Source organism: Filicampus tigris, chromosome 2 (assembly GCF_054856515.1).
Source record: "Filicampus tigris isolate MCC_2025a chromosome 2, RoL_Ftig_1.0, whole genome shotgun sequence".
Classification (NCBI taxonomy): domain Eukaryota; kingdom Metazoa; phylum Chordata; class Actinopteri; order Syngnathiformes; family Syngnathidae; genus Filicampus; species Filicampus tigris.
This window is the reverse complement of record NC_141218.1, coordinates 39,502,619-39,527,259: the sequence shown is the minus strand read 5'-3', so window position 1 is coordinate 39,527,259 and position 24,641 is coordinate 39,502,619. Positions and strand designations below refer to the sequence as shown.

Here is a 24,641-nt window from a genome sequence, read left to right as displayed (position 1 = left end):
AAATCTTAAGACCAGTTAAAAAATTGCAACAATTTGCATCATTTTGCATTGTTGTATCTTAGGAAAGTTCTAAGTGGTGTTTCAAAATGCAAAAAGAAGAAATAGGAACAAGAGACCAAATGTTTTGAGCATGCAATTTATTGAAAAGAACAATTTAACTGAAATAGGCTGTTCATCAGCTGATCAAAAGCTTAAGACCACATCCTTTAAAAGCTCAAATCTGTGCAAAAATTTGGATCCAATGTAATTTTCTGTCAAGTAATTCCACTGTCAAGACCTCTTGATGGGAAAAGCAAAAACACTCACTGGCTTCGAACGTGGCAGGATTGTTGAGCTGCATAGACAAGGCCTCTCACAGCGTGGCATCGCTGCTGAGGTTGGACGCAGTAAGACATCATTTTGCATTTCTTACAAGATCCTGAGGTTTATGGAACAAAAAAATCACGTGGTAGACCCAATAAAATCTCACCGGCACTGAGCCGGGGGATCCGAAGGGCTGTCCGTCAAGACACGGGACGATCCTCATCCCAAATTAAGGCCATTACTCTTGCTGACTGCAGTCCAATAGCCATCAGAAGGCATCTGCAAAGGAACGTCTTCAAAAACAAAAAACGTCTTCAAAGGCCACGTCTCCTTCAGCGCCACAAAATTGCCCGTTTGGCCTTTGCAAGGCAGCACCAAACATCTGTCATCTGTCATCTTCCAAACCGTTTATCCTATACAGGGTCGCGGGGAATTGCTGGAGCCTATCCCAGCCGTCAATGGGTGAAGGCAGATTACACCCCAAACTGGTCGCCAGCCAGTCGCAGGGCACACACAGACACTGTCACTGAGCGGGAATCGATCCCACGCTGCCCGCACACAACTCAGGCGTGTGTACCACTACACTCTCAGTGACCCTCTAGTTTTATTCTCTGCTGAGAAAATATTTAACCTTGATGGTCCTGATGGCTTCCAACGCTACTGGCATGCCACCTGAAATTTTTTCAACAAGGCACAGCGGATGGGGCGTCATCATGATCTGGGGTGCTTTTTCCTTCAATGGAATAATGGAGCTCCAGGTTGTGCAGGGGCGTCACAGCAGCTGGCTACGTGGAGATGTTGCAGCGGGCATCCCTCATGACTGAGGGCCCTCGTCTGTGTGGTGATGACTGGGTTTTTCAGCAGGACAATGCTGCAATTCACAATGCCCGTCTGACAAAGGATTTTTTTCAGGAGAATAACATCACTCTTTTGGATCATCCTGCATGTTCCCCTCATCTAAATCCAGTTGAGAACATTTGGCGATCGATGGCAAGGGAAGTTTACAAAAATGGACATCAGTTCCAGACAGTGGATATCCTTCGTGAAGCCATCTTCACCATCGGGAGCAACATTCCTACAAGCCTTTTGGAAACACTCGCATAAAGCATGCCAACACGAATTTTTGAAGTGATCAACAATAATGGTGGAGCTACTCATTACTCAGTCTGTTTTGGAGACTAATAATTTCTGTTTTAGGGAGGTTTTGGAGCTATGGTCTTCAACTTTTGATCAGCTGATGAACAGCTTATTTCAGTTAAATTACTCTTTTCAATAAATTGCATGCTCAAAACATTTTGACTCTTGTTCCTATTTCTTCATTTTTGCATTTTGAAACTTCTTTGAATCTTCTTAAGATACAACAATGCAAAATGCAAATTCTTGCAATTTTTTACTGGTCTTAAGATTTTGATCAGGAGTGTGTGTGTGTATATATGTATATATATATAGATAGATAGATAGATAGATAGATAGATATATGTATATATACATATATGTATATGTATATATACATATATGTATATGCATATATACATATATGTATATGCATATATACATATATGTATATGCATATATACATATATGTATATGCATATATACATATATGTATATGCATATATACATATATATATATATGCATATATACATATATGTATATGCATATATACATATACGTATATGCATATATGCATATACGTATATGTATATATACATATACATATATGTATATGTTGTCATCGGTGAAATAAAAAGAATATAGGACACATTTCATTGTGTCTGTTGGACCGCAAAGTACACCACACCCTTTTCTTTTTTATTTTTTCCTTACTCGACGGCGTGTCAGGAGTGCGGCACCTGCATGTGACACGGTATCGGTAAAGTCCGTTCTCGACGCCAGTTGGCTGACTCCGATCGGCTGGGACCACGTGTGTCGATTGAATATGCAGGACGGGAACCGGGGACGGAGGGTCGCTGCACAGCGATATATATATATATATATATATATATATATATATATATATATATATCGCTGTGCAGCGATATATATATATATATTAGGGGTGTCAAAATAGTGCATTATGTGATAAATTAATTAGTCACGGTTTAAGCGTTATTATTTTTAATCACTGTAATCTTTCTTTTCTAATTTTTTAATCTCTAATTTTACTGTTTCTGTATGATGATGAGATCCACAGTTTGATGCGCGGGGCTTGTGCTTGAGTTGTTGGGGGTGTAAAAAAAATGTTCAGTGTCACACCCTGAAGTGGACACTGATTGGCTGTCATTGTGTTTGAAATAACCTGATAGGCTCCTATTGTAGGTGGGAGGGCAAATTCAATAGCAGAGAGACAACGTGAAAATGGAGGAGTATGTGAGAGTTGTTGGTCCGATGAATGGTATATTTAAAAACGCCCTTACAGCACTATTGTTCAAGGAGTGATAGGCCTTCTTTGTAAGAAGGACTTTGCTTACCAAAGAAGCAGTTCAAGCCTATCACATAAATGCAAAGCAACCAGCTGCTACTAAAGCCACAGCTAATGATAACAACGAAGATGCTAATCCAGCTAGCCATTGCAAAGCTCTTCGCGAAACTAAACTCGAGAACAACCTGGGTAAGGGCAAGTCTGTGACAGACGGGCTGACAAATGTTCTTGCAAAGCAAATAGCAATCGACTGCAGGCCGATCAACATCGTTGAAGACAAGGGATTAATTGAGGTGTTACAAACAGCATCCAGTGACCTATCAGACAAACCACCATGCAGGACTGCAGTGATACTGTAACTAAAATCAGCAAGCTGTTTGACGGTGAAAAGAAAAGGAAACCTGACGCTTTCGTGGGGTGTTCGGACAAATTTGCTATAACAGCAAATCACTGGACCTCATTTTTTTCCAGAGAAATCTACACTACTTTGTTCCCCTTAAATAACATGACTCAATTGTTAATGCAACATACTCAACGCATAGCAGATTGAAACAGGGAATTGACCTGAATGTATTGCGCCATGCAATGCACTCTGGAAACCATGTGGCAAGACATCACACTCCTGTGCTGTGTTGCCGTGCTCATTGGCGTCACAAACCCCCCCAAATCTCTCGCTCTCTCTCTCTGTTTCTGTCTCTCTCTGTCTCTGTTTCTCTGTCCCTCTCTTTCTCTCTCTGTCTCTCGCTCCCTTTTTCTGAAACTTTACTGTCAGGAAAGTGATTGACTGGACATTCTAGTTGGAAACCTCCTCTGTGTAACGTTGGGGCAGGTATTTGTGTATTACGGTGTGCTCTAAAGCCGCATTGTGTTATATTTACAAACTTAAATCTTTAACTATACAATCACACCTTGATTGTTTATTTCAAATCCATTGTGATTATTAAGACATCATAAAAACTCTTTCACTTTTTTACTTTACATTTTGCTCTTGTCATTATCCTCCTTACTTTAGTTTTTCCCTCGTATTTGCCTTGATAACACCACAACGACCATACATCCCCCACCCCACCTCTTCACCCATGCATGCACACCCACACACACACTTCTCTCTCACTCCTTCTCACTCATGCGCTCTCACTCTCAACCCCCCCCCAACGCTAAGTACACATTAGCATATAAATAGCCACATCACCAAATGCCCATCACAATGTAGTACATTTAAATTTAAGTTCATAAGATTGAATGGGTTTTTAAATGTAGTCCCATCTAACTTGTCGAGAGACAATTTAAGTCAGGGTAGCAGTTGTCCAATGCAGCACACAATTGTCAGACAGTCCCAAGCCCAGATAAATGCAGCGGGTTCAGGAGGGCCATACAGCTTAAAACTTTCCAAACAATTAACACATTGACTGCCAGCCGATTTCTCAGCAGCCAATTCTATGTTACCAGCCATTTTAGAAGATCCTGATTGATCTTTCGAGGCCCATGGAATATTGTGTTCCACATCTATATAAACAAGGAACCTACCAAAAGGTGATTCTCTCTCCTTTCATTAGGAACATTTTTTCTACATTTATCTGTTCTTTAGTACCGTATTTTCCGGGCTATAAGCCGCACCGTTATATAAGCCACACCCACTCTATTTCTAGAAAATTTTGGAAAAAAAATGTATGTAAGACGCACCTTTATATAAGCTGCACCTATCTATGTTGAAAACTTTTAGATTTACTGAATTTACAGAACAATTATGAACTGTAAATGTACATGTATGTACCTAAGCAGATTATTTCCTAACAGTGCCTTTTAACACTGCAGCAATGTTGCTGATTAAAACGGAACAGAACCAAGAGAAAATAAACAGTACTTATTGTCATTTCACTGCCGGCTGCCGCTCCAGTTTGTCAGCTAATGTCTACCAGACTCCACCATCTATTGTTCTACTACATTCTACATATGCACCTGTCTTGTTTTATGTTAATAAAGTCAGCCAATCTGACACACGACGTGCTGCCAACTGTACTAAATCAACAATAGCATTTCACATCGAAACAACAGAACATACGTAACATCAGCCTATCACATTCATGTGCACTTCAGGGACCTCTCAGAAAACATAAAATCAAAGCATTACAGCACCTAATGCAATAACCTAGTGCAAAGCGCCCTCGCCTGTTGAACTCCTCCACCTGCAGTCACACCCAGTTAATGGCAAATGTATTGTCTTGAATTGTACTGTAATTCCAGTTAGAGCGCTCCTTGCGGTGGAAGAAAAATCCACAGAATAGCTGCACCGGACTATAAGCCGCATGGCTCAAAACCTAGGAAAAAGGTTGCGGCTTATAGTCCGAAAAATACGGTAATCAGCCAGTCATAGCTAAGTTTAACCAATGTTTCAGTTACTGACTAGAAAACAGAGAAAATTAGGTTTTTGTGAAAGATCTGTTTCAAGCAGAACCTTCATTTAATGCTAATATTTTTAGCTTTTGTTTGTTTTTTGCATGCTATTTTTTTTCAAGTTCTGTGCTCGGGGAGCCCCTATACTGTACAGCCTGCTTTATGTTTACCTGCTACAACATACCTAATTCAAATAATCAGCTCATCAGCCAGCTTTGGACAAGCCTGTTAACGATCCCTCATTTGAATCAGGTGTGTTGGAGATAGGCTGGACATGGGCTCTTGAGGACCGGACTTGAAGACCCCTGATCTAAACAGTGCTTTCCTTCTTTACATAACATACCAACAATGAGAAATGGGTTGGATGGTGAAATTATTTATTTGCAAGTATAATTATTTACAGATTGCAAATTTGACCAAAATGTATGAACGTTGAACTAGGGCTGCACAATATATTGAAGGCATGCAATAATTTTCGTATAGAATTGTATGCTTTTATCTGACTTTGACCAGTCAGATGCAAACTTAAATACGTATCCCCACCCAATAATTGGACATTATCTGGGGGAATTACTATTAATTTGCTAAGAACACACTGAGCTTGCTTCTTTTGCCGCATGAAAAAAAAACAAAAAAACTTATTTTATTAGATTATAAAAATGACATACTTTAGGTATCTATTAAATATCGCAACAATATCGCCACATGTCACATCCATATCACATTAGGCTGCCACAAACTATTATTTTGCTAGTCGACTAATCACTAACAGTAGTCGCGATTAGTCGACTAATCGGATGATATATAAATCGCAGCAAATCACAGCAGCAAGCTGCTTATAATAAGCATCACTAGCTTACAGCTTGAATTCTTTCGCTTACAGCTTGAATTCTTTATGTACAAACTAATCATGAAGACGATAGTACATTCAACTTGTATTAAACTTTGCAACTTAAGCCATAATTCCTGACATGTTTATAAGACATGTTTATAAATAAAGGAGCGACTTAAATTGGTGGTGATTCTCTGGCCTTAAAATTTTAAGCTGTAATTCTTTAGTGCGTTTTAAAATGGAACCAAAACTAAACACTATGCAGAGTTGGCTGCATGTTGTTTTCTTTAATTAAAAAGGAGGGGATTTTGTTTCATCCAGTTGCTACTTTGCTCTAGACCAGGCGTGCCCAAAGTCCGGCCCGGGGACCAAATGCGGCCCGTGTTCCACCAGCCCCTAGCCTCTGGCATAAAATCAATAATGTGTGGCCTGTCAGTATTGTTGACCACAGTAGAAAAAAAGCTATTTTATATTTCACCAGATGGCAGCCGACCTGTGGCCGCACTCTCTGTGTTTTCAGAAATGTCATTGGTGTCAGAGTGAACCCCTTGCTGCATGACCTTTGTGTGGCCCATTTCTAAAATGTAGACTAGCGAAGAAAAAGAACATTGACAGATAGGGCTGTTGCTTCTAGCACAAGTGGAAATGTCCATATTTTTTCACTGAAATACAAAACAACTGTCTAGTTAGCAAAGAGATTGTGACTGTTTTCAAGAAATTAAATATCAAGAGTCACCAACAAAACATGCAAACTACGACAAAGTGACTGGTAATGAACGCTGTAAAAAATTAAAGCAACTGGAACATCGATAAATACAGCTGTGTCATCTGCATAGCCAGGATAACTAACGTTGGTGTTCTGAAAAATTTGACACAAAGATAACATACAGACTGAACAAAAGGGGTCCAAGGAGTGACCGGAGTGGGACCCATTCAGTCAGATTCAGACCATCCAATGATCGCACAAAAATGATTTTCCTGTGAGTAGGACCTGAACAATTTTATGTTTAATCCCAACAATTTTATGTTTAATCCCAACCAAGTTTCCAACCGGTTCAACTTTAGATTATTTTCAATTGTATCAAACGCTGCACGGAAATCCAATAAGACTAGAACCGACACCTTCCCCGGGGCAGTGTTAAACATTATATTAATTAGTACTTTAATAAGAGCTGTTTCTATATCGTGATGAGGGTGGAAACCTGATTGAACTTGATAAAAAAGTCAGTTTAAATTCAAGAATTCGCTGATTTGGTTAAGAACCACTTTCTCAACTATCTTGGTTAGTCCATTAAAGCCTAAAGTGCCTGGCTCTTCAGCTCCCCAAAACCTCAGATCGTCTTTGGAATTACCGTTGAAAACATGAAGTTTTCCCAGAAATTCAACACCTACAAAATAATTAATATCTCAGCCCCTGTAGCAGATAGACCCATCATTCCAAAAGAATTTGAGACTTTAGACATGTGGCTTTCACACAGGCCTCAGTTTATTAATCTTTACTGTTTCAATCAAAGATGTAAAAATGCAGTGTCAGTGCAAGAGAAGCACTATTTTTTATTTTTAAAAATCAAGTGGTAATTACCATCCTCTATTCTGTTACAAAGACGTCGATATTGTCATTGTCTACAAACATATCTTAACCATATAACACTTTCGACTGGTTCTACTGGTTCAAATTCCACAAGCGCGTCGGCTATATTCACTGTCGTTACTCATTTCAGAGCTCCCGTGATCGACGGGCGACCGCCATTATGACTCTCAAGAATTCCGGAACATCCTCCGTGGGCTTACGACACCATTTTATTGGTTAAGAGACCGATAATTAAATAATAAAAAGAAAATTACGTATATGCTCTCCAGGGTAGAAAGACGCAACAGCGCTCTCAGCTCTAGTGGTAGAAACGCGGTTATGTGCTCCCGGCCTTAATGGGTTAAGAATGGAAGGTTTGAGAAGGGTCTATAATTTGCTAGCAAGGAGACATCCAGAGTTCTTTTTTTGAGAAGTGACTTGCTGGTGACTACTTTCAAGAGTTTAGGAAGTTTGCCTGACTGAAGTGAGCAGTTGATTATTTGCTGTAATTGGTTTTGGACAGATTGCACACTAGTTTCGAAACAGTCAGATGGTATTGAGTCAATGCAGCTAATTGATGGTTTCAACTGCTGAACCAAGTCTGTTTGATCCACTATATCTAATTCTGTCATGGTAAGTGAATTATTCCTGGGTGATTTTAAGTGCTGCATAATTTTGTAGTTTTGCTGGTTTGTGATGACGTTTAACCTAATGGATTGTACTTTTCACTGAAATAGCAGGCAAATCCATTGTATTTATCTGTTGAGAGGCGCTATTCTAAAAACATCCATCCATCCATTATCTGTACCGCTTCTCCTCACAAGGGTCGCGGGGCGTGCTGGAGCCTATCCCAGCTGTCTTTGGGCAGTAGGCGGGGGACACCCTGAACTGGTTGCCAGCCAATCGCAGGGCACACAGAGACAAACATCCGCACTCACAATCACACCTAGGGCCAATTTAGAGTATCCAATCAACTTACCATGCATGTTTTTGGAATGTGGGAGGAAACCGGAGTGCCCGGAGAAAACCCACGCAGGCACGGGGAGAACATGCAAACTCCACACAGGGAGGCCGGAGGCGGGATCGAACCCACAACGTCTGAACTGTGAGGCGGACGTCTGAACTAAATGTTGTTCTTCCTTATATTCGGATCCGGTATGCAGGGTACAATCACGGTTTGAGTTTATGTATTTCTCCTGGCGTCTTCCTTGATAAAGACAACCGACACGCCAGGACAGTGTTTTGATGCCTCTTTATTCGGACATGAACACGCTCTAATTCACCTCTCTCTCTCTCGGATTTTCTTTGCTCAGGAAATGCGCCGTACCAAACCAAATCAAAAAGGAATAAATAGTTAAGCACAATATACATAAATATGTACTCCCAAAACAATATTGCAGCATTTTAGAAAAATAATAAATACAAAATAATACAAAACCAACGGTTTCTCATTCATTTATCTGGCACAATTTACATTAAAATATACCCACGACTAGGGATGGGAATTTTGACTAATTTGCCCGCCGACTAGTCTCAAATTTTATTTGCCACTAGTTGACTACTCTATAAGCAAGAAAACTTGAAATTTAATACATATTGAATTCAAAGTTTAAAATGCAGATTTTTTGTGTATTTACAGTAGGGGCTATTTCAGCCCAAACATTAAGGACAGGCGTCCGCTGATAGTGTAGTGGTACACACGCCTGAGTTGTGTGCGGGCAGCGTGGGATCGATTCCCGCTCAGCGACAGTGTCTATGTGTGCCCTGCGACTGGCTGGCGACCAGTTCGGGGTGTAGTCTGCCTTCGCCCATTGACGGCTGGGATAGGCTCCAGCAACTCCCCGCGACCCTATATAGGATAAGCGGTTTGGAAGATGACATGACATTAAGGACAGTTCGTTAATTTAAATTCTATTGATGTAACAACAACTGACTGAATTAAAATGAACAATTGAAAGAAAAATACATTTCTGCTACATTTGCCAATGCAATGCATGGCATTTATTATGAATAATGTAATGAGTAATGGTACTGACTCCCAGTCCAGCAGGCTCTCATTCGCCAGCACCATGTTAGGTGCATTATCATGCACACAGGCGACAACTTTTTCTAGTGTCACGTACCCATCACACTCCGCAGGAGAGCAGCCAAGTTTTCAGCTGTGTGTCTTTCCTCCAAGGCACATGAAGCACACAGCTGCAAAGATGTCCTTCGTCCACATAATGACACGGTATAGACATTTAAGATTCGGTGGCTATGGATGTCCATCTGTCTGTAGTTATGGCCACATAGTTGACCCGCTCAAATGCTCGTAGCATCTCCTCTTTCATTTGGTTATGGCCACTCTCGAGTTGGGGCGTTATTGTTTTGCGACCTGGCACCACGTACTCAGGCTCGATATGCAGCATTAATTTTTCGAACCCTTTGCCCTCAACAAAAGAGAGCGGCAGCATATCGCGAATTTTACAAATTAGTTGGGTAATCTTTGCTTTGCCGTGAGCATGACTGCGCCAGTTCAGCTGGAACAAACGCTCTCATGCTCGTCCGCCTGGCCCTGCCGCCATCAACCTGCAGGTTCACATCGAGGGTTACTTTGGATGTGGTTTCTCATCGCTCCGGGAGAGTGGTCTTCAGCGAGTTTAGGCTTACAAAGCCTACAGCCGATGACCTTGTTGTCATCTGCTGCATCAAAATACTGCCAAACGGTGCCGTTGATTTTCGTGGTAGCTTCGACACCTTCGGAATTTACTTTTCTAAATGTTCTTCCCCAAACTTAGTGTCACTGCCCCCGACTATGTGTGCGTGTGGTGAGGAACAAGATGCATGATACTTAATGCAGCGTTTAATCAACTAGCAAAATACTAAACATTTAATAAATCATAGACGGTTAATCAGTTAAACGACTAGTCGTGCACATCCCTACCCACAACATAATTTTAATAAACAAATTACCTTTATTAGACACTCGAGCAGCGAGTAATATTATTTTTAGTCGTTCCAAAACCACGCGGAGCTTGAGCAACAAGTTGCCCGAAGGGGTGTGTGCACGTGTGTGAGTGTGGGTGTATGTGTGTGTGTGTTTGAAAGGGCTGAGGGGCTGTTTGTGTGAGTTGAATCCAATGCTTGTTTTTTTCAATTGAATGAGAAGTCAACCCAAATATTTTCTTTTCAAGAATATGTTATGTACAGGCCTAGTTGAAACAAGGCATTCTGATTAATATTGTGTTTGTGGAATATGAGTCAAGCAGCAAAATCTAGCCATCTCAGGGGTCGGCCATTTTATCACATCTGTCGACTGAAAATTACATCACAGATGTCCTGAGGGCTCAAATAACGACCAATCATGGCTCAGTTTCAGAAAACAGGTGAGCTGTGATTGGCTGTTATCTGAGCCCCGAGCAACTGTGATGTCATTTTCAGTCGAAAGACATGACAAAATGGACGCCCCCAGTGATGACTAAAAACAGGTGGATTAACTCTTATTCCACAAACGCAATATTTATCTGAATGCCTTGTTTCAATTAATGGACTTGCATGGAGCATATTCTTAGAAAATAATATGTTTGGTTGACGCTTTAATAAAGTATTTGCATAAGAAAATCAGTCCTCTTATTCATCCATCCATCCATCCATTATCTATACCGCTTATCCTCACAAGGGTCGCGGGGTGTGCTGGAGCCTATCCCAGCTGTCTTCGGGCAGTAGGCGGGGGACACCCTGAATTGGTTGCCAGCCAATCGCAGGGCACACAAAGACAAACATCCGCACTCACAATCACACCTAGGGGCAATTTAGAGAGTCCAATCAACTTACCATGCATGTTTTTGGAATGTGGGAGGAAACTGGAGTACCCGGAGAAAACCCACGCAGGCACGGGGAGAACATGCAAACGCCACACCGGGAGGCCTGATTTGGGATCTGACCCACGACCTCTGAACTGTGAGGCGGACGTGCTAACCAGTCGAACACCGTGCTGCCTCCTCTTATTCGTGTTAAGGGTAATTCAAGAAAATAATGGGACAGAAAAATCAAGGTTTTTTTTCCAATAAATGTGCGATTAACTACGAGTTAACTATGAAAAATGCGATTAACTACGATTAAATAATTTAATTGACTGACAGCACTAAAAATTACTCATCGTGAAAGCAAGATTGACGATGATATCGATGACGATATATATCACCCACTCCTACGTCAGTTTGTCATTTTTAAAAGGTGTCCTGTCATTTCGCATATGTCAGCAAAACAAGCGTCTGTCAGTGACGGACTGACGGCCCGGTCCGTCAGTCTGATAGAATGCTCACCACTGCTTAGAATGCTCACCACTGCTTATTGCAAGAGCTAAGCCACACTTTGGTTTTCGAAGTTTGTACGCCACATGCGTGCGTGTGCACTTTTTCATTGGGTTCAGTTGCTTCTTTTTCGTGTGCATGCACTCGACAGATGAGCAGTCAGTAACTCGGTTGCGGTCAAAATACAGTTCTCTGTATAAGCAGCGAGTAACTTGTCAGTGGTCCCAGTCAGACAAGGTGGCTGAAGAGGCACAAAGAGTTACATTTCCAGCAGTAGAGTCAAGCGGAGCGCAGTCAAACAAGCGGAGCGGTCATTGAAGACACTCTACAATGGGCGACGAGGGAGTTTCTATTTCTCTCGCCACACCCAGGCTTGATGACTGTCACACCTTTTCTCAATCAAGAATTCACTTAAATAGGACCTGCCTGGCTAAGTGAAGTAGACCAAAAGATCCTCAAAAGGTAGACATCATGCCTAAATCAAAAGAAATTCAGGAACAAATGACAAAGAAAGTAATTGAGATTGATCAATCTGGTAAAGGTTATAAAGCCATTTCTGAAGTTTTGGGACTCTACCGAACCACAGTGAGAGCCATTATCCACAAATGGCGAGAACATGGAACAGTGAAGCTTCCCAGGAGTGACCGACCGACCAAAATGACCCCAAGAGTGCAGCGACGACTCATCCAAGAGGTCATAAAAGACCCCACAACAACAACATCCAAAGAACTGGAGACCTCACTTGCCTCAGTTAAGATCAGTGTTCATGACTCCACCGTGAGAAAGAGACTGTGCAAAAATGGCGTGCATGGCAGAGTTCCAAGATGAAAACCACTGCTGAGCAAAAAAAACATTAAGACTCATCTCACTTTTGCCAAAAAAGCATCTTAATGATTCCCAAAACCTTTGGGAAAATACTCTGTGGACTGACGAGACAAAAGTTTAACTTTTCGGAAGGTGTGTGTCCCCTTTTCATCTGGCGTAAGAGTCACACCGCATTTCAGAAAAAGAACATCATACCAACAGTAAAATATGGTGGTGGTAGTGTAATGGTCTGGGGCTGTTTTTCTGCTTCAGGTCCTGGAAGACTTGCTGTGATGAATGGAATTATGAATTCTACACTCTACCAAAAAATCCTGAAGGACAATGTCAGGCCTTCTGTTCGTGACCTCAAGCTGAAGCGAACTTGGGTTCTGCAGCAGGACCTTACAAAACACACCAGCAAGTCCACCTCAAAATGGCTGAAGAAAAACAAAATGAAGACTTTGGTTTGGAGTGGCCGAGTCAAAGTCCTGATCTGAATCCTATTGAGAAGCTGTGCCATGACCTTAAAAAGGCATTTCATGCTCGAAAAACTCTCCAATGTGGCTGAATTACAACAATTCTGCAAAGATGAGAGGGCCAAAATTCCCCAACAGAGCTGTGAAAGACTCATTGCAAGTTATCGCAAATGCTTGATTGCTGTTGTTGCTGCTAAAGGTGGCCCAATCAGTAATAAGGTTTAGGGTCCAAACACTTTTTCACACAGGGCCATGTAGGTTTCGATTTTGTTTTCCCTTTAATAATAAAAACTTTAATTTACTTTCACTTTAAACTGCATATTATCTAACACAAATTTTTAAATTTGTTTGATGATCTGAAACATTGAAGTGTGACAGACATGCAAAAAAAATCAGGAAGGGGGCAAACACTTATCACACCATATATATATATATATATATATATATATATATATATATATATATATATATATATATATAAAACCTCTTCAATTCAGTCATTAATTAGGAGGATTAATGCTACACTTGGAGACTTTTGAGTTCGGTTTTGCAGCTTAGAGGTTAATAGGTTAATAACTGATAATTGACATCCACACAGTACACAATACAGTTGTTATGATGTGCACGTTTACTCTCTAAACCTACATGGGAATTGGAAGAGGTATGTCAAAAAGTCAACTTTTTTATGGCTGTGTTAGCCAACAGGTTAACCAAAAGCCAATATGGCAATCACACATTTACGGACATTGCAAAATCCGTTAAAAGTGTTAGTCATCGTGCCGTGATCTGACCATGGGACCAGCTGGAGAGGTTCAGCCGTATAGACAGGGCCAGCTAGGGAGGAGACCAGCCCACATTATGTTTACATTTTGAAGACAGTATAAATGTGAGGGCTGCATGTTAGACCGCACCCATTTTCTGCCGTTGCGCGTCACGGTTGAGAACATTCGCGAGGATGGAAAAGCTGCCCAGATCTGATTATTGTATGATTCCTGAACTTCAGAGATGGAAAAGAAAACAGACGAGAAAATTCAATCGACTTGTGAGGGACTTTATTTACATTGGATACCTTCTTGAAAGATAAAACGAACACGCATTAGGTACTGTAGTTGTTTTGTAAATTGCTAATTGGGTTTATGCCCTCGAGACCTACAAAACATTCCAACAGCGTAGCAAAGAATGATAAATGAATAAGCTAAAATAAAATAAAACAACAAAATAAAAATGAACAACTTCGGACGAGGTGGTGTGAATTATTGAGTCAGTCAAACATGGGACTGGTAAGGTTAACCTAACCCTTTCACCGCAATTTGAAGCACCAATTTTTACACAATCTGATCAATTCTACAAATGTTGTAATCAGAACTGGGCACTTGACCATTTTTTGCCCGTCCGGCCGCGACCCTCCACCCTTGACTTGGGTACCCTTCCGGCCGCGACCCCCCCGGCCATATTCATAAACATTGTCGGCCCCCGCCCCATTCCGCCCTCCAACCAAAAAAAAAAAAGCATCCAACGTCGCCGCGGGAGAAATGCTCTAATGGCAGAGGCTTTTTAAAGATCATTTGCTGGCTAATATGAACCTGCTGTGGACACGCTTTAAATGCGCTAGTAGTACTTAGCCAACGTGCGTGTGCTTACTTGCATTGCGAGCCCGGGGCTGGATTTGTCGTATTGTATAATTATTTGGGTCAACAGCCAGCCAGAAGTCGTAGTCAAGTTAATTATTTATTTTACACACTTCCCCTCCTTCCCGGCCTTCAAAATAAAAGCATACCAGCAAACCCCTATACACAGCAAGTTTGCTATGTCGTATTTCCGGAAGTAGTGAACGCCAGAAGAAGTGCATGAACTCTTGATGTGCCAACGTCAGTTGAGTTGAGTCAGCAATATACTGGTGGACACAAGTTGTTTTGCATTTAATGCATTTAATTTTATTGCGAAAACGATCTGGAAGGTAACGGCTAAGGGGGAACGTGGGTGAGTAGCTTGCTTATGTTTGCAGTATTGTTGTACAATAATAAAGGGGCATAATTGTCATACACTGTAAACACTGGGAAAATTGGGGGTGAGGGGCTTCAGTTTTCCCCAGTGTCCATTGCAATGATGCTCTTCAAGAAAAATCTTAATTCTGGCAATAAACACAGGTTGTGGCTTGTTACATTGGGGAGTCGCCAGTCCACTGAGCTAAATTTACTTGGCACCTAAATTTAAAGATGCCATTTTGTTTCAGGAACAAGCAACAATCTCATACACAGCGAGAAATCTTCTAAAATACTGCATTTTATTTACACCAACAGTCAAATGCAATATTTCTCCATCAGTCTCTTGAGTTCCTCCTCTGAAGGGTCAACTGAAGTAGCCTGGCCCAAGCGATGGCGCTTCACACCAGTCAGGACGTCACACTTACACCCTGTGGCGATCAAACAAAATGTTTACAGCTGTGTTTCTGAAAAAAAATAATTACGGTACACATTTCAAAATATTTAAGCAAATACTCTCTCTCTCGTAACATGTCTTCGTGGTGAACCAGACAAAGTAGATGAGTAGTTTTCACCATGCAAATTCATGTACATCAATAAAAAGTGCTGGTATTTTAGATTAACTATAAATAAACAATGACCAACTGTATAAAAAAAAGTTTGTTTCATTTCACTTGTGTGATTACTTTACTCAATTTAAAAAACATCATCAGTTAACAGTTAAAATTAAAAAAAATATGAAACAACATTTTTATTCTATGTTTGACATATCAGCGGGCGACTGGCACCTCCACCTCAAAGTGCAGAGGTCATGGGCCTTCCTGTGTGGAATTTGCATGTTCTCCCTGTGCCTGCGTGGATTTTCTCCGGGTACTGCGGTTTCCTCCGACATTCCAAAAACATGCATTATAGGTTAATTGGACACTCTAAATTGCCCCTAGGTGTGATTGTGAGTGCGGATGTTTGTTTGTCTCTGTGTGCCCTGCGATTTGCTAGCAACTAGTTCTGGGTGTACCCCGCCTGCTGTCCAAAAACAGCTGGAATAGGCTCCAGCACGCCCCCGACCCTTGTGAGGATAAGCGGATTGGATAATGGATGGATGGATTTGTCATAACAAGAACTATACAACATTAAACTAACATTTCATTAATTTATATTGTAGTTAAGACATCTTAAATAGTCCCAAACTGTAATCGTGGCATTCTATTCAAATAGACAATTCAATGCTACATCTGAAAAGCATTTCAAAGTACTCATTGGATTTGTAATCACAAAAATTGTTATCATGGTCACAGTTGGCGTAGTGGTAAACTTGCCTGAGTTGTGTGGGGGCGGTATGGGATCAGTTCCCGCTCAGTGACGGTGTCTGTGTGTGTCTTGCGACTGGCTGGTACGCAGTTCAAGGTGTTGTCTGCCTTTCACCCAAAGTCAGCCCTAACCCTAACCCATAAACATAGCGAGCTTACATGTAATATGTTTAACATGAACATCATGAATTTAAAACAACTTGGAGTAAAATCTGACATGTGATCACAACAAGGGCAGGGAACAGCAGTGGCTATCACCAAGACCACCCAGAGCCTGCAAAAAGAAAAGTGAAAACAATATGACGAAATCTGAACATGCACACAATTGCAAGAGATTGTTGTCCACCAGGAGGCACAAGTGACTTTGAAAATAACCCCGAAGGTAATATGATATGTTGTCGAATATTATCACTTGTAACCCTTAGATTTATTGGAAAAGCGGATTCATGTGGCTAGCATGAGCATGAATCTTAATTGTTCTTTTTGGTTTTTTGCTTGTTTTATTAAATTTGAGCACTTATGTTAAAGTTGAATTATTCAACAGCTTTGCCATGTTATCTTATCTTATCTTATAGCAGGGGTAGGGAACTCAGTTCCTCGAGAGCCATATCCTACCTGTTTTGGAACTCTCCCTACTACAACACACCTGACTCAACTGATCAGGATTGTTTCAGACGTCTACCTAGCATGCTGATGAGCTGATCATTTGAATCAGGTGTGTTGTAGTAGGGAGAAATCCAAAACAGGCAGGATATGGCTCTCGAGGAACTGAAGTTCCCTACCCCTGACTTATAGCATACACAGCCAGCTGCAACATATACTGTACATATACACATTCATACTGCTTCGATTCTGTACGTTTTTCTTTTATGCCCTTAAAATGCACCATTGGGACTGTCATTCATATATATATATATATATATATATATATATATAAATTCTCTGATTTTTTTACAGTGCTATTTTGTATGCTGTTTTTTTACTGCGTACAAACCTGCATTGTGTCGTAATTGGCTGCCTGTATTTTTTACAGTGAAATTCAGCATAATTTTTTTTACAGCATACAAACCCCGCATTGTACTGTAGACCAATTTTAATACTTTTCTCTGTGCCATGTCTCTCAAAGAATGCTTACTAAATTTAATTTAGTGAGGTCGAAGAGGACACGAGTGTCAATAAATATAGGAGGATGATTGCTTGGCAACCATGGTGAGAATAGAACTTCAGCGAGCTATGCAAGACCTGGGACCCTTTCATGTTTGTTCTTTCAGTTTTCAAGTCTAATTGAAGATGGCATGTCAGTTTCTTCTCATCTTCTCCACCAAGAGAGAAAAAAGGAGAGTGGAAAAAAACAAAGCAGAGCCGCGTCAGGACAGAGGGAAGAGGAAGCGTGAGATACGCGCGAATAAAAATTGATAATTTCTTTGTGTTGTTCCTTAAAATTAAATGAATTCGTTCAAAAATTTGTCATCATGAGTTGTATGAAAATGTTGACTTATTTCATTAAAACAGATGTTTGAGCCGGCAACTTTTTGTATGTTAACTGTTTTGATCATTTATTAACAATGGGTCAGTGTGACCTGGTCTAATGTTTAATCATCAAAAAATATCACATCATGTTTTTAACGTTAAAAAAGAAAATTAAAAAAACGGATAGCAGACAAAGTTAAATCATTTTTTTCCCTCCCTTGATGCTCTAAACAGACCCACAATATAACAGGAGGGTTAAAAAGGTTTTGATATTTGTGTTTTTTTATAAGATAACATTTAAAAATATTAATAATTCGTACAAGAACAACGATAATAACAATAATAATAGTAGTAACAATAATAATAATAAATTAAACTTATTTTTCTTACTAAGGTTTGAACTTTGAGCAGGTTTAAACAAGGAAGAAATGTTAATGGTGATGTTTACAGCCTTAAAACACAGTATAATAATTGCAATAATTCCTACTTCGCTGATTTCACTTATCACGGGTTATTTTTTTAACGTAACCCCGCCGATAAACGAGGCACCGCTGTGCATGAAATTTCATTTTTCATCGTTCTGTTGTTTGTGAACATAAAGAGGACAGTCTCGTGATGCCAGCTCTGTAAAAGTCTTTCTTTGAGTGTTGTTTTTTGTGGTCACATATCCCTGTAATGTTTGCATTCGCCGATGGCGTGCTCTTCCCCCCAACTTGGAGATAACAGATTTCCCCGGTCCTCTTGGAAGAAGACCAAAAAAAAAAAAAATCATCTTGTATTAATGGCAATGGCAAATTCTCAAAACTGTCGGTAATCGCTACAGCTACATCAGCACTTCCAAATATGGGCACACTGACAACTGGTAATTTTGCTCTTTCACACTGAACGCGTGCGGTGTGAAAATGGCTTTACATCATGAGAATGTCTGTTGCTTTCCATTAACTAATTGCCATAAATGTTCTAAACACATTTTCTTCTGACATTAAGACCTCATCAGTTGAAGAGGATGATGACGATGATGACAATGATTTCATTGAGGTACCAGAAAAAGAAGGATACGAGTCAGATACCTCTGGGCATCGACAAGTGGAAGATGGTTAGTTTAATACACGTTAAACACACATAATCCATGTATTCATTTTGCATGTTGTTGGCAGCCGGCCAAAATGGCAAGTTCGTTTAACCATTTGCATAGAATCGTGAAAGAGAACAAGCCATTTTCAACAATTTAGATTGGTCAGTAATAGGGCTGCCCAATTAAGTGATTTTGAACCGTAACCAAATTTTCTGGATAAAACGATGTTAAAAATGTTCAAATCGGCACGTTCGATTTTGTTATTTTTGGTGTATCTAAGCCACCGTAGTTTCCTCTGCATTTCCGCTTCCTCCCACGAGCGCGCAGCCCGAAACAACGACAACATCCATGGCTACAGGCGATTCTGCTATTTGCTCAGGAGCGTTGCTCAAGTGAGCGTTTAGTTAATAAATTAAAATAGATGCGTGGTGTAGTGTGTGCCCCGCATGTACAATACAACCCGTGAGCAAGTAACTCAACGTCTGAAAGTCATCCCTTTTTTTTCTCCTCTACAACGGACCTCTGGTCCAGCCGGACTATATGCATCCGTACTTAAGCTTGACAGTGCATTGTATTATTGAGTGTCAGTTTTGCACTAATCATTGATTTATGTTTAACCCATTAAGGCCTAAGGCGCCTGGCTCAACAGCTCGCCGAAACCTAAGGTTGCTTTTGGAATTACCCTTGAAAACCTGAGGTTTTCACAGAAATTCAACACTTACAAAATAATTAATATCTCAGCCCCTATAGCAGACAGAAACATAATTCCAAAAGAATTAAAGAGCTTAGACGTGGCTTTCACATAGGCATCATTTATTATTTACTGTTTCAATCGAAGATTTAAAAATAATGTATCAGTGCAAGAGAAGCACTATTTTAATTTAAGAAAAATCGAGTGGTGATTACCATCCTCTATTCTGTTACAAAGACGTCAATATCGTCATTGTCTACAAACCATATAATATCACGTTCGACTGGTTCCACTGGTCGTGTGCGTCGTCTATATAGCACTGCCGTTACTTTATTTACTTAAATCAGAGCTCCCGGCGATCGACGGCATCCACCATTAGCCTACCTACGGCTCGAAAAAATTGCACGACATCCTCCGCGGTCTCACGACACCGTCACATGTATATTCTGATGCACCGCTGTGCCGGCATGAAAGATAGAATGACGCAACATCGCTCCCGGCTCTAGTGATAGAAATGCGGTTATGCGCTCCTGGGCATAATGGGTTAAGTAAGACCAGGGAGAAAATTGAAAGGCTGGTCACTAGCCGGTCGGCAAAATGACTTGCTGACAGACTGTTTGGTTTACATACTTGACTGTCTACCTTCTCTCATGTTGATGATTTCGTTTCAGATGGTATATGCACTTTCTTCTTTCATTATTGGTTTGATTAAGAGCAGATCTGAAATCTATTGTGTCGGTAAAATGCTGTTAATCCCAATTGTTCTGTGTGTATTAAGTTAAATGGACTGGCATTTTGAGTTCAAAGAAATAATTAAGTTTAAATAAAAGACATTCAAAATACTTAATTTTTTATTATTTTTTATTTAAAAAAGAAATCGTAATCATAAAATTGGGTTTGAGAGAAAATAATCAGGATTTTCTTAGGCAAAGTCGAATAGCCCTAGTCAGTGATATGTAAAAATAACACCCACTGAACAATAGTATACATTTTTGAAAAAAAAGTGAAATTCACCGAAATTTGACATATGAGGATTTGGCCTGATGCCAACGACTTACTGATCATTTCAAATCTCTGGCTGTACCCTTAAAAACATCAATGTGCTTATAAACTCTAAAGGTATAGTAGAACAGTGCACTAAAGGTTGTACAATTCAGAATTTGACCACATTTATCTGAGAAAAATGCACCAAAATATCACGAAAAAAAATCTGAGTTGAACTGCTATCATGCATGACGCCACACGAGACCTAATCAAGACTTCAGCAACAGCAGCAAGCATTGAAAAAGGAGTCCATGACCTGCAGCCTGTCCACCAGCATGTACATAAAAAACAACTTGTAAACGCATTGGCTTTGAACAAAGAAAGCATCACTTAAAAGAATGAAGGAATTAGCATTTTCTAGTTAATAAGTGGCAAATGTCTGTAGTTGAATAAAGCTCAAGGGCCTCACTTGCCAATGCTGCGTACGCACAAAACAGGGCCTGAAAGATGTGTACACAACTTCCTGCGCAAAGAATGTGACCTCCCCCCGAAAAAAAAAAAAACTTGATGGGAAAATGTGTGCACATGTACGAAAACTTTAACCCATGCAATACGCATGTTTTGGAGACAAGAACAGCAACACAGTCGGTGTGGTGGTGAATTGAAGCCATATTGTAGTGCTGCCAGCTGTTGCAGATTGTCCATACTGTGTTATGGAATTCACTGAATAGTAAGTACTCTTACTGTTATTAATATTAAAAAAAAAAAAAAAAAAAAACAGGAGCCAAACGACTTCCATAATTGTGCTACTCCGTCACATACACGTCACATAACGCCAGGTAATAAGTGGACAAACAATGTCGGACAAAATAATCATTTCGATTGCGGTCTGTGGGCACTGGGACTTGTGCAATACAACCAGCGGCTTCTTGCCCAAGAAACAAACCATGGGCCAAACATGTCTAAGCCCACGTTTGTGAATGGAGGGTCTGTTGAGAGACGCTCTGGAGGAAGGTTTGACATTTTCTGCGTACTTAGAGGAGCTCTAAGTCGTTACGCAAGTTACGCAATGGTAGATGATTGTGCTAACCTTTCTTTTGACTCCTACAATCCACCATCCAGCAGCTCGAACCTCTCCTTCTGTGAACAAACGACCTTGGTCATGGGTTTGTTCATGGTAGTGTCTAGTGAGAAGCGTTGAAATATGATGGTGACCAGGAATGATGATGGGGTTCTTTTCGTTTCCATTGATACATGAGTTAGTGATGCGACCGCCTACTTGGAGGAGTCCATTTGTGTCTAAGAAGGGGTCCAAGTTCTTTAAAGTCCTGGTTTTAGGGAGTTCGTCTCGTCTTTGACTGCACTTTATCTCTTCAGTATACATGTCCTATTGCACTGCTTGGATGACAACGTTTTGGGCTTGATTAAGCTCAACTAGAGTGGGTCCTGTTTCACAGTAGTGCCAGCCACGTCACTGTTTAGGCTCGCGTGAGGATGAGCTGAACTTGTGACTGATGTGCAGGAGAAGAGCAAGTGCACGAATAAGAGATTTCCAAGTGGAAAACTTTGAAAACCTGTGAGAGCCGAGTTGTTTAGAGCGGGCTGTGGTTTTAAGTGTGGACACTTGAGGTCTGACTTCTGCATCAGTGTTGGGATCAAAAAGGTCATAAGTGCCATAAGTGTCATGAGTTCTTTGTAAAAGTGACACAGCCTTTTCCACAGTGGGCAGGGATTTGAGCCCATCGTCCACGTAAAGGTCACGTGTGATGAATTGCTTAACATCTGCATCGCACACTGGCTTACACTGTAAGACAGACTGGTGTAAGCCGTAGATGGCGACTGCTGGAGATGGGGCATTCCCAAAGATATGAACGGTCATTCTGTATTCTGTAATGTCTTTAGAAATATCGTTGCCACAGAACCACAAAAAACTTAAGTAATTCCTGTCTTCCTCTCGAACTCTGAAGCAGTAGAGCATTTGTTCAATGTCTACTTTAAATGCAACTTTCCATTCTGAAGCGAATTAGGACTCCAAGCAGTGGGTTGTTAAGGTCTGGTCCAGTTAACAACATGTCGTTTAATCACACACCTTAATGCTTGGCGCTGCTGTCGAATACTACTCTAATCTGCTTGGGTTTTTTCGGTTAGTAGATGCCAAACAGTGGCAAATACCAACTCCTCCGCGTGTTTTACAAGAGGAGCAATTTCTGCATGTCGATTTTTGAATATTTTGCCCATAAAGCTAATGAAGTGTTCCTTCATTTTTTCTTTCCTTTCAAAGTTACGAAGCAGTGACATAAGGCGGGTAGTGCTTGTGATTGGTTGCTTAGCAGTATTGGACGTGATGACTTGAACGGCAATGGAGCAGTCCAATTGCTGTCTTTGTCCTTTTTTAGGCCTTCCTCCATCACTTTCAGAAAAGCTTTGTCTTGAATAGAGGGTGGGAAGTAATTTCTGCCATGGTGCTGGGCTTGGGTGTAGAGCGGCACAGTGTTTTTGACTGTTACACTCAGAACATTGTACTTGTACCTTACAGTTAAGCCATATGTTTGGAAGAGATACAGCATTTGTAGCAGATGTGGTTCTCTTTCAGGAATGTTTTTCTCTCATCAAGTGGTTTCGCCCGAAATGTTCTACATTTGCTTAGCGGATGGTCCTTTTTGTGTAAAGGACAAAGTTTATTATTGTCAATTTTCCTTTTTGTGTTTGCTTGCGTGTCTGTGTCTGAGTCGGGAACTACTTCGGTTTATTTATTTATTTCTCTTTGTGTGATTTCCAGGGTGTTTTTTCTGACTTGGCAAGCAAATCAGAAGGAGAAAAGAACTGAAAGTTAGGGTCATTTCTAGCATTTGACTCATGTGTCACAAAGTCTACAAAAACTTTAAATGGTGGGTAAGAGACACTGTTTGGTTTTGTAGTTGACCCCAAGTGTTATCCACTTTTCCTGTAAATTAAACGGGAGTTTCTGAACAAGGGGATTGACTCCCCCTGGCTGTAGCCAGGAATGAGAGGCCGGGAAGATTTCCTTCATCTTTAGCACACAGCATTTCCATCAGCAAACCACTAAGGATTTCTTATCTTAACATAGTCTTTGTTTGAGATTTTAGAGAACGTGTTCATCGTTTTGAATGGAGTGTCCTCAATTGTTTCATCTGAGCCACAACAATGCTCTAGCCTATCCCAAATCATTGTTAGACCAGCGTGGATTGTTTATGTATATGGCTTTGATTTGCTCAGCATGCTCACCAGATTCTTTACCTAGCCACTTTAACACCAAGTCCATCTCCTCACCTGCTGTTAAGTCTAGTCCTTTGATAGCTTTATTGAATGAGCGTTTCCATGCTCTGAAACTTTGAGGCTTATCATTAAATTGGAGCAGTCATGTTGCCACTTTCTCTACGAACAAAATACCTAATAGAGTCACTTACATTGCTGCCATTATTGTCTCTGAGATCTTCGTAAGAAGATGCAGCATTATGATGGGAAGATGCTGACAACTGGTGGGATCAACTGGTATTGTCAGGTTTGGCAGGATGAATGAAGTTATTTTGCTGGGTTGTCGACTTTCACACTATGTTTTGACCACATGGTGTTGGAGTCTCACTGTTGTGGTGGCTCTGAAGAGTTTTTTACAAATGTGGCTTGGGTGAGGACATACTGCTTTGTGCGGTCTGCTGTTTCAGAAGGGGATAGATTACTCCGTACATTTAATTGAGAGGCGGCTGCTGCATCTAAAACCTCAGCTTTTGCTAAGGCTGAAGCTACATCTCTCTCTTGTTGCATTAACTCAATAGATGCTTCAAGTTTCGTCTCTCTCCTAAAAAAAAGGCACATTAGCTGCAGTTACCTGCAAAGTCCCCTTGATGGCACCAAAGACTCACAGACAATTGAACAAATACAACAACTTTCATTGTGTAACAGCACACACAGATTATAAGTGAGTATTGACCAGGAAGGTAAAGTACTGCATATTCCACTGGAGAGTTTAAGTAGAAGATAAAGTGCACAGAGTGAAATGCATTGCACAGTAAATCTGTG

At 40.6% G+C, this 24,641-nt stretch overlaps 1 protein-coding gene across 4 annotated transcripts in view; it reads left to right on the top strand.

The window, feature by feature from the left end:
• Positions 1-24,641, top strand: part of uvssa (UV-stimulated scaffold protein A) — a 160,479-nt gene that overhangs the window by 77,678 nt on the left and 58,160 nt on the right. For all 4 annotated transcript variants that reach the window (XM_086024187.1, XM_086024186.1, XM_086024185.1 and 1 more), the window contains one exon: positions 18,841-18,949. In XM_086024187.1, the coding sequence (XP_085880313.1) occupies positions 18,841-18,949 (109 nt within the window). The remainder of the gene's footprint in view (positions 1-18,840; positions 18,950-24,641) is intronic.